Genomic DNA, 11,088 nt, shown 5'->3' on the forward strand with positions numbered 1-11,088 from the left:
TTCTATCAAACTCAGGAAGAAAATACATGCCTTAATACTGATATTATAGCAGGACAAGGAAAAAGGAAAGGATGGAACTGAACCTACAACCAAACTGATTAACAAATGAACCTGCTAAAATACTGTATTCCATCTACTGAATTGCAATCTTCCTTGACATAATGCAATTCACCAAAACACACTCTTCCTATCTAAATTTTTCTCATCAAATTTACATTGGGTAATAGACATCACAGGCCAAGGGCGTGAAGATTTAGAGAAGCAACAATTAACTGATGCTCAATATGCTAAATGCAAATCTTGAATAAACAAATGGAAATAACCAAAACAAATTTTAAAAGAAAGAATCTATAAGATTGGACAAGTAAAACCGAAAAAATATGCTAAGCGTGTCCATTGAAAATCCAAATTAAAAAACTAACAATAGTAAAACACTAAAAGAAATAATCAAATTGGATCATTGCCAAGAGAATCTAGAATGGACAATTGATCTGGGCCAAAGGATCTGAAGCAGATAAATTAGAAATGTTCATGCATCGACTGTGTATATGGCTCTTGACGTATGTCCTGGGACTTTTTCTCCAGGGTGCATATGGTTCATAAAGAGAAAGACATATAACTAATATCCCATCATGTAGAAACTGGAAAACATTTCAAGATCTAACTGTGCTAGCATAAACATAGATTTTTATCAAAACCAAAATAAATTAAATAAAAAAGAAACAGGAAAGTATGGTAACATGTGGCAATACTAAGCTCTGCAGAAAATGGATACAAGAACTTACCTCATAGTAATCATGTAAACCAAGTCTCTCAACATCTACAGGCTGCATGAAAGGCCAAGCCCATTTGTGCTGGGTGATCTGGAAATTCAAATTTCACATGGAAGGGAAATAAATTATCTCATTCTTCAATCATCAATCAAAATACTTATATTAAAAAGTCATCAATGAAAAGTTAATGGCACATCTGGATTCCACCCCAAACCATGGTTTGGGGTATTTCGGTGATTAAGTTGCTTCTGAAAAATGAAAACGAAACATTTAGCTTTGATGAATGTGTAGATGGCCACACACAATGGAAGTTCATTGGCAAAGATGAGGCCGAACTCCAAATGAAATAACAAAAGGTCCTATCCTCTTTTTTTCATCTCTGGACTTACTCATCCGAGGAGGACTCAACACATCCAGCCCCTCAAAGAAACCATGCCCGATCATGAAATAAAGAGAGAGAGAGAGAGAGAGAGAGAGAGAGAGAGAGAGAGAGAGAGATGAATAGACTGAACAAACCCTCAGAAAGACAGATCCAAATGCCCGAATCCACCAAAGCCACTGCCATTGATTCAGGCATCAAAAAATTTGTCTAGATTATTGTAGAAAAATGAGAGGAACGTTTTGTGATAAATTTGACATAATTTGACCAAAAATCAAGAGGAATATAGAAAATTTTCGAGTTTGGGCTGTAAAGCCAGACCTATTCCTAATTCCATAAAGGAAGCAGGATGGTCTATGACCGATTCCGATTCGGATCAGCCGATTCTAATTCAGGTTGGCATTTTAAACTATAGTTGTTGGAAACGCCTGAGGTTCCAAATTGTTTTAGGAATCGAAATCGGGGATCGCAGCTGGCTAGAAGATTCCTATTTTCAAAATCAACGTATGTACAAGGGCAATTGCAGTAAACGAGATTCCTACTTTATAGGAATCAAGATTTAACCCAAATGGAATCAAGATCCCTACATATATGCAATCGAGATTTTGTCCTCTTTGGAATCGTGTTTCTGACCGATTTGGAATCGAATCAAGATTCCTTCATATATGGTATAGAGATTCTGATATCTTTGGAATCGAATTTTTTATTTTATGCTTTACATAGGTTCCCTATGTTTGTGTTTCTAATTTGATGGAGAGAGAGTATCATTATATGTGGAATCCAAATTCAATACAAGTAGAATCGAGATTCAACAATTGCGGAATCGAGAACCAATAAATATTAAAAGCAATATTCTATAAGTCCTGGAATCGATATTCCTAAAAGAAGTAATTGAGATTCCTGACTTCACAGAAACAGATTCCATGAAGATACTTTCCTAGAATCAGGATTCCGAATCGGAATTGCAACCTTGAGTCAGAGATTCCAATAACCATGTTTTTCTGAGAGAATGTTGCTTTCTTGTCCTCTAGAACTTCAAAATAGTCTTTGCTCCAAGCTTTGAGCTTTGATTTGAGTAGTTGCGGTTTCCATCCATGAACCCCGGCCGATGCCCACCATGTTACTTGATCAATTTTTTGTAGTTGTTTGCCCCACATGTACGCTAGCTCAAATCGAAAAGGTGTAGGTCCTAAATGGGTAGGTTTGGTGTCCAAATATATTGATTTTTTGAGCTTCTTTGGGGATGGCAATGGAAAAGTAACAAGTTATCTCCCAAAAAATTGCATGAAACCATCCCATAAATCTTCCATATAGAAGAACCCCAAACGGCCTTCCTCTTAAGATCATGTCTAAGGGAGTGAATATGCCAACCACAGTGGTCCACAGACAGAAGTTCAATCTCTCCTAGACAATGGTGTCACTTGCTCAAAAGACAAGCATTCCAGAAGTACTATAGGTTTTGCATTTTGGAGAATCTTGGCCTTCTCTCAGCTCAGGGATTTGGAGCAAGATGAGATCGGTTTCTCAGTTGTTCCTTTTCAACAGTGCGAGTCAAAGATCGAAGTTTGTGTTTAGTGGTATCCTAGATGGTTTTGGGAGCTGTTAGGATGGAGGAAGGGAAAGAGTATACATGTGTGTTTGCTTTGTAAGGGGGTCAGTGGATCAAATTGTTGGTGATACTCTGCAATAGAAATGGAGAGCCACTAGATTGGGTTAGGCTGATGACGTGTTTGGTTAATATTTAGTTGACAGCATGGTTGGTGGTGTCTATTAGATAGGTTTCGTAATGACCCTAGTGTGTGTTTTGGCAAATTTGTTGATTGAAGTTATGGTTTCTATGTCAGGAATTGTAGTTGATTTGATGGGGTTTCCTGAAGGGCCTATGTTGTGTTTGGTGAGGATTACTATGGGTGTCTAGGGAGTTATCCCATGGTTGGTGGAAACCGTGACATCTTGCCATACTTCATTCTCTTTCCCCTAGAAGAGAGAGAGAGGCTTGGTTCCTTTATGGAACCAGGAATCGGCCCAACATTACAACCCAAAATTGGAAATTGTCATATCTCAATTTTTTGCCATATTCTATCAAAAATTTGTCATAATTCATTCCTCTCTCATTAATCCACAATAACACTAACAAAATTTTTCAAATCAGAACCAGAAATGTCGAAATCTCAAGAACGGATTTGGAGTTTTTTTTCCAACATTCTTGGGATCCAATCCCCCATTCTTCAGGTGTCTCTCTAGTATTCTCTCTAATTTGCTATCTACTGACGAGTTAGATAAACAATTGAACAACAGATCTTTTACAAACGAGTTTCTATAATTTAAAAACAATTCGATCTTTTGACTTATATTTTCAATGATTTCACTTATTTTCACAATGAAAATCAAATTTTTGTTGAATCGAAACTATTGATTAAAAAGTCCCATTTGATTTTGTATCAATCAGTTCTTCATTCACTGAAATTTTCTCTCACAAATTTTCAGATGGCCATTCTTTATATTTATCAAACCCTTCTTGTTTGATGTTTATGATAAACATCATAAACAGTTATCAAACTTTGTTTTATTAAATCATATTTCAATCTGGATTTTTTTTTTTACTTTTCCTTTTTGAATTTTTCCACCATTTTCAGCCCAATCACCCAAATCGGGCGATCTAAATAAGAACCGGCGATCCAAAACAGTCCAGCGAGGTATTTACTGAATACACATGCATCTGGACGTACATATTTGTTGAATTAGAGATCCAGCATTGGTAATCTCCTAGCTTCATTAAAGGAGTCAACAAGTTTATGAGGCGGCATGCCTGTACCGACCATTATGTGTGGTCAAGGTAGCATTTGCTGGACAGGTATTCCTTTTATTTCTCAATTATTCCAAAGTATTTAAATTGAGCTAGACAGCACACAATTCATATTTTTCATCAGATGAGATGAAGAGTGCAAGTTGACTGAGAACATGGGTCCACAAGTCGAGGACAATAGGGAGGAACCATTTTTTAATTAAAAAGCAACAGCAAGTGATGCAAAGAGCAAGCTAATAAGTAGGACATTAGCTAGAAGGAGAGAAGCAGGTTCAACACTGATATGAATAAGTCAAAGGCTATAAAAGCAAATTAAATTTTTTAACTTGCCTGTCGCAGTATTGTACCAAACTGGCGCATGAGTTCTTGCATTCGCTTTGTATATGCCGCTTCACGACGAGATGCATCTTGCAGCTTCTTGTTATTTGTTCTGGCTTTATCCTTTTCCCTCTCTTTCAAAGAGGAGCTTCCTTTACAATTATTCAACTTTGTTCTAATAGGAGAGGAGAAAAATTGAGCGACCTCATTCACTTTTTGCTCCAGCTGCAGTTACAAGTTATTTAGTTGGGACTAGTCGAAAGCATGAAACATGATTAAACAGATCATGCTTTAGAGACATCCAAAAAGGCCAAGCCCAAACAAAGAAGAGTATCTACTCATTTTCCATTGATTATAGGCAACAATACACAGTTGACAGTGCTTTACATGCACGTCATACTAAAACTATTAGTAGAAGTATGATGCCAGGAAATTTTGAGTTTTCTTTCAAGAGTTCCATTCAACATTACAATATTAGCACAAAATCTAGAAAATTTAAGAATTTCATAAAGTACTTTGAATATACAGAAAGGTATGGTAGTACATGCCGTACAAACAGAAAGGAATATGCAGAGATCAATATTTTCTAATTCTTAACAAAAAGTACAGCACACCTCTTCCCACGTGTTCGAGGAAACTAATGTACTTCCAATGGGACTACTCACCATTACATTACCCTTAGTTGTTTATGATTCCTGTATGTCTCTTAGGTGCATCTTTGAAGCAGCTTGCCATAACCTATGCTTCGCAAAGGCGCTTTTTAAATATCAAAAGAGAAGTATTGGACACATCACATGTAAGAACTAAACAAATTTGAGTGTTTCATAAAGAGAGTACCCACATATACTGTTTAAATCTCAAGAACTCTGAGCAGTAAGCATACACCACAAGGGCTGCAGTATAGTTGCCGGAACCCTGGGGTCGGTCCCACCTTTGGAACCCGATCCCACGGTTCCTCTAAGGAATCTTAGAGGGAGCTGGGTTATAGAAATAGGGATCCCGCTCCCAATAAAATGGGATCTCGGTTTACATGCTTGTATGACTAATGGGATCCCTCTAAGGTGCGGATCTATATGACTAATTGAGCCACTACTCCTCTCCTTAGTATTATATTTTTTTTTCTTTAAAATATGCTACACTATGGTGCATATCACATCATGGTATACTAGAATTATGGTATTTAGAAAACTACAGTTTTAATATCATAGTAAAGCCAATTTGTGATATTCTTAAATGGTATTATTCTACTATATTAGAGTCTATAACTATGAAAGTTGTAATAATCTAAGGTGTATGATAATGGATCAAGCGGGCATTGGTTCGATCCTAATTCTATAATATATTATTAATTGATCTCTTTTTATATAAAGTTGAGCTTAGATCCCTCCAAGTCAAAACCTCAATCACAGTGACATGGGATCTTGCTCAAGCCAATTTATGATATTGTTAAACAGTATTATTGTAGTAAATTAGAGTCTATAACTATGAGATTTGTAATAATCTAAGGTGTATGATAATGGATCACGCGGGCATCGGTTCGATCCTAATTTTATACTATACTATTAATTGATCTCGTTTTATATAAAGTTGAGCTCAGATCCCTCCAAATCAAAACCTCAATCATAGTGACATGGGATCTGGCTCAAAGGTATTAGGATCTAGCACCTCAACTTGTTAAACATACATATGTCAATCCTAAACCCAGGGACCCTCCACCCTATGGCGGTTCAGCATTCCCCGAACCGATCGCGATGCCAACCACTTCAGCCTCTAAAAACTGTGGGCTGAAGTTTTACGCAGCAGGGATGAAACTCAAGGTGCGGGGCATTTCTGTGAGCTATAAATGTTCGCCAGTAGAAGATTTTCTATCTCCCTGCACAAGCACTTCCAGTTAAATCAGTGTGCAATATCAAAAGACAAAAGACAAACAACTAATACAAACAACAAATTTAATAAACCATGGATACGAAATCCAGATAACTTTAAATGCCTTTACAAAATACCTAAGAGTTCTGCTTGTGATACCATGAAGCAAAACACCCAAACACTCACCCAAACGCACAAGGCCCCGATGCCCCCAGAACCCAACATCTTGAGAAACCACATTAACACCAAAAGAGAGAGAGAGAGAGAGAGAGAGAGAAGTCAAACTTGTCACCAGCTTTCTTTGGGTCAACAACAAAAGGAACCTAGATCTTGCAAATAAAAAATGGCAATAAGTCATCAAGAAAATAGAAATATAGAGTGGCAACACAAGCAACCTCAACATGCACTCCTCTTTGCAAAATCCTTCTAAGGCCTCAAACTTGCAGCTTGAGCAGACATTTGGTTACGGAAACAAAATAAGATATACTACCATTGATTTTTAGAAAGGCCCAAAAAAAAAAACAAAGGACACAATCCACCTCCTTAGTCTCCAACAAAGTAGGTGCTTTATTTAGAGAGGACGGCGCCACAAAAAATCCAGAAGGTCTTTGTACGCGAGATCACACAGGAGTGGTACAATCACTAAAATAAACTGGAGGTGATCAATATTCAGTTGGACCCAAATAAGGTGAGAAGGCAGTTAAGGCATGCAGGGCCAAATCAAGGAGGAAGTTGACATTGTTTGCTAGCATGGCAGGTGCTGAAGCTAGGCAACAATACACCTAGCCACGAAAAATGAAGTAACAAACCTTTCCAAATAATGAAGTGCTAATCTTTCAGTCATTTACCTGAACATTAAAGACATATTTCCAGACAAATAGTTACGATAATGAGTAGCAGATGTTTATGCTTTATGGGTTGCAGTTAAGTGCAGTCTGCACTTGTTCAGAAGTATAGTATAACATGACAACATGACTCAAGCTTAATGAAATTCTCCTACTGGAATATATTTTAATGGGAGTTAGAAATAAATTTTAAATGTGGTGTATAAAACATATCCTCTGTCATGAAATCATATTCGTGTACCAGAGTTCCAACAAAAATTTGATGGAAAATATAAGCTCTTGAACCACAATTACTTTTAAGACTTAGTATTACAAATCATAAAGCACCAATCCGTCATGTTTCCAAGGTGACAAGTAATACAGAAAAGCATTATCTCATCAAAACGGCAATCAAATTTCCAAAATACTACTCTCAAATGATTTCCTGAGAGAACTTAGAAATTCTGATAACGAGTCGTACTTTCTTTGATATTTGTTAGAAACCCTAGTTTACAGAAAAGAAAGTAAACCAGCTATAGTAAAAAACATTGTTTTTCTATGCAACAAACTAGTAAGCAAAATAACTCAAATATTATATGACAAGGAGGAAGCGAAATAGTGGAATCATCCAGAGGAAGAAAGAGAATTAACAGACCAGTGAGCTCACATCATCAATCTTGGTTACCATCTCATCAACCTGTTGCTTCAATGTCTCCTCCTCCGAACCTTCATTCGATAGATTCACCATTCCCATTGCTTTATCTATATTCAAATGGCTATCCTTCATGAGTGGCACATTAGTAGCAGTCACGCCCTCCATACATCACCTTCGTTTTTGCGAGCTTAAAATCCTGAAGAGGTAGGGCAATATCAGAAAACACAATGAATTCCAGGAATCAAGCCCTAAACTCGAGTTCGATTTCTATGGTATGCAGTAAAAATATTACATACAGACATACAGTTATACCGCAACTTTGTATCAATCGGTATGGTGCCTGCTATCTGATGAGACCAAGGTGTCCTCCAAGTATTTCCCACCAATCAATCCGAAGGTGAAAAGTCCATCTATATGAACTTCTTGAATCTCAGGATGGTGCCTGCTATCTGATGAGAAAGCCTGAGAAGAAGCACAATGGGCAGGGGCCTTACCCTTCTATCTGTTACACCAGATGATGCTTCTTCTTTGCAGCGTCTGAATAAATGGGTTTTGTCACTGAGAGAGAGACACTGAGTAAAGAAGCGAGAGAGTAGGGAGATAGCGTTTAGAGAGAGAAAGAGTAGAGAGACAAAAAGGGAGTTAGATTTTGCAGCCTCTGAATCAATGGATTTTGTCACTGAGAGAGAGAGGGCTTTGTCACTGGGGGAAGAGAGGAGAGAGCAGAGAGGCGAGAGAGGAGAGAGGAGAGAGAGCAGAGAGTCGATAGGGAGTTAGAGAGCAGAGAGGGTTGAGAAAGAGTGAGGCGAGAGAGAGAGCAGAAGAGGCGCGGAAGGAGACGAGGGAAAAGGCCGCACTTTCGTCGTCTGAAAAAATCCGAAGTCTCACTTAAGTTTATTTGGATGATAGTTTTCGCCTTTGGACGAGATTTTTTTTTTTTTTTTTTTTTTCATTGAAAAATCGTCCAATTGACCAAACGGTCGGTTTCTCCAATTTTGATAACGTTTAAATTAATATTCTAATTTTGAGTACATCTAAACCAACACTTAAGTTTTGCTTCAAAATCTATCGACGCAATAGCTTGAAAAATGTAATCTCCAATTTAGTGGTAATCAATGTATATCATTTGTTTCTTGTTTTAAGTTATCAAGAGAAAATTTATTTTTATTTTTTTCTTTCTATATTTGCTACTTTTAATAATTCTTGAAAATCATAAAATTGTTTTATCTCTACGGGGGTGGGGGTGTTTAAATTTTCAAAATATTCTTTTAAAGATTTCAATTTTTTATTTTCTTCTAAATCACTTAAATTTTTCAGTTACTTACTCTGCTCGGTGGCTAGAATATTTATACTTAAGGCCCAATTTGGATGACAGAAAAAAATATTCATATTGGAAAAACATACAATTTTTTTCTCCTCAATTGAGAAATATTATCGTTTTATTTTATTATATTGGTAGACTGTTTGGATGTCTATCAAAATATAGAGAAGAAAATTTTATTTTCCAGATATGTCAGTTTGGATGTGTTGCAATAAATTTTAAATTTGTATTTTTTCTTTGTTTTTCTCATTACATAAAAATATTTGACCAATCTTGATTTTTAACTTTGTTCTTTCATGTGTATGACAAACATATAATTTGGAAAAATATGAATTATTGCATAGGCATAGAGAGGATAATAAACAATTATATATTTTTAAAAATAAGAGTTTCACACCATTTTCATAACACATGAACGATAACCCAAGTGATTAATATTATAATCCTAAGTGGAAAAGAGAGTAGTGGAAAACATGATTACAACCATATATATCCATGTGCCATATTATATTCAACAGTGAGCACAATAGTCATCCCAACGTGCTTTAGCAATACGATCTCGCAGTTCATTGTCATCATTCTTACCAGCTTGAGGGTTACATCATTATGTTGAATACTTGTTCCTTCAACTGATCCAAGTGCAAGATCACTATCATACTTCGCATAGATCCAATCATCACCACTTGTTCTAGTTCGGATATGATTATGTAAAGTGCACGTAGCAACAACAATCTTAACTTGTGTTTCATAAGGATATGCTGCTGCCACTTTCAAAATAGGGAATCTTTTCTTCAATACGCCAATAATGTTCTGAAGAGATGAATGCCGAAGATTGAAGAGCTCCTTTGCATTTTGTGGGGCTAAATTTCCCTGACCATAAGCCTTCAGATGACACCTCACACCTCTAAATGGAGCTATGAAGCTTCGTGTGTTCGCATAACCCGCATCGACGAGATAATATTTATCTGAATGCATATAAATGACCAAAGTTATATATATATATATATATATATATATATATATATATATATATATATATATATATATACATATATTATTAAAATAAAAATTTTCACCAAATCAAGTATCATTCAGAAGATGTCTACTTCGAAGAATATCACATGTTTGAAATACGTTTAACTCCATACCAATGGTTTAAACAGCGGATCGGTGTCCCAGATCGGGCACTTAAAAAACCGATCCGGATCGGCGAATCGACGATCCGAATCGAGAATCGACTGAATCGGTCGGATTAAAGCTTCAAAAAAATCGAAAAAAAATATTAAAATTCATTATAAATGTTGTTTTTTAGGAATCCAATAAGAAATGAGGCTACTATGTTATTAACTTTCAATGTTTTCGTCAATTTGTGAATATTGAGATGCTCTTTCCCTGTATAAACTTAAGTATTAAATTTGCATCGCATAAAAAAAAAAATCATAGTATTATGGCCATTAAAATCTTGTTTTGGCGAAAACCCTAATCCGCTAAAAAAATCCAAATTATTACAACCTAACTAACTATAATCCAAAATTATTACAATCTAACTAATTATAATATTATATACTGAAATTATAATTATTAGTTTACATTTTATAATTATTTTATTAAATAAATTATAACAAATTAAAAATATTTTATAATATTATCTAATCTAAAATGTATTATTGACAATTGTAAGAAAAATAGTACGATTTATAATGTAAATATTTATAAATAAAATAAAAGATTTGGTGAGTAAAAATTAATAAAATAAAGTTACTTGAGAGAGGGAAGGAGGCTTGAGATGGAACGAAATGAAGTGGGTGGGCGAAACTTTGAGTGGATTGAATGAAAACGAAAATCACGGAGTCTTAAAACGAAAAGAAAATGGAGAGTGGTGATTTCGCTCGTGGCTTCTAGAGAGAGAAAGAAAAGGGGCGAAGAAAGAACATGGAATTGGGAGAGTGAGAGGATGGTCGGGTGCTGCAGGCAAGAAAGGGAGGGTTGATCGCAGGTGATCAGAGAGAGAGAGCAGTGGTAGAGGTTTGAGAGAGGCAGCAGTGATAGCGGACAGCTGGGAGAGGCTCCGATGGAGAGAGTTGGTGGCGGATTAAAGAGGCATTGAGATGGGCTGGAGAGCGAGAGAGGGCAGAGAGAAGGGGGC

At 36.2% G+C, this 11,088-nt stretch overlaps 1 protein-coding gene across 4 annotated transcripts in view; it reads right to left on the bottom strand.

Annotated features, from left to right (window-relative positions):
• The window catches only part of LOC18422557 (transcription factor GTE6), a 29,479-nt gene extending 20,991 nt beyond the window's left edge, over positions 1 to 8,488 (bottom strand). The window contains exons 1-4 of one of the 4 annotated variants that reach the window (XM_088862553.1): positions 7,934 to 8,488; positions 7,634 to 7,817; positions 4,289 to 4,501; positions 786 to 863 (exon numbers count right to left, since the gene is read on the bottom strand). In XM_088862553.1, the coding sequence (XP_088718679.1) occupies positions 786 to 863; positions 4,289 to 4,501; positions 7,634 to 7,786 (444 nt within the window). In that variant the 5' untranslated portion in view covers positions 7,787 to 7,817; positions 7,934 to 8,488. Of the gene's footprint in view, positions 1 to 785; positions 864 to 4,288; positions 4,502 to 7,621; positions 7,818 to 7,925 lie in introns of all 4 variants that reach the window. The other 3 variants (XM_011625447.3, XM_006878508.4, XM_011625442.3) reach the window with 3 other exon arrangements.
• Positions 8,489 to 11,088: the final 2,600 nt, after the last annotated feature.

The sequence above is a fragment of the Amborella trichopoda genome, chromosome 3 (assembly GCF_054954075.1).
Source record: "Amborella trichopoda isolate Santa Cruz 75 chromosome 3, AtrichopodaSantaCruz75HAP2 v2.0, whole genome shotgun sequence".
Taxonomy (NCBI): Eukaryota; Viridiplantae; Streptophyta; class Magnoliopsida; order Amborellales; family Amborellaceae; genus Amborella; species Amborella trichopoda.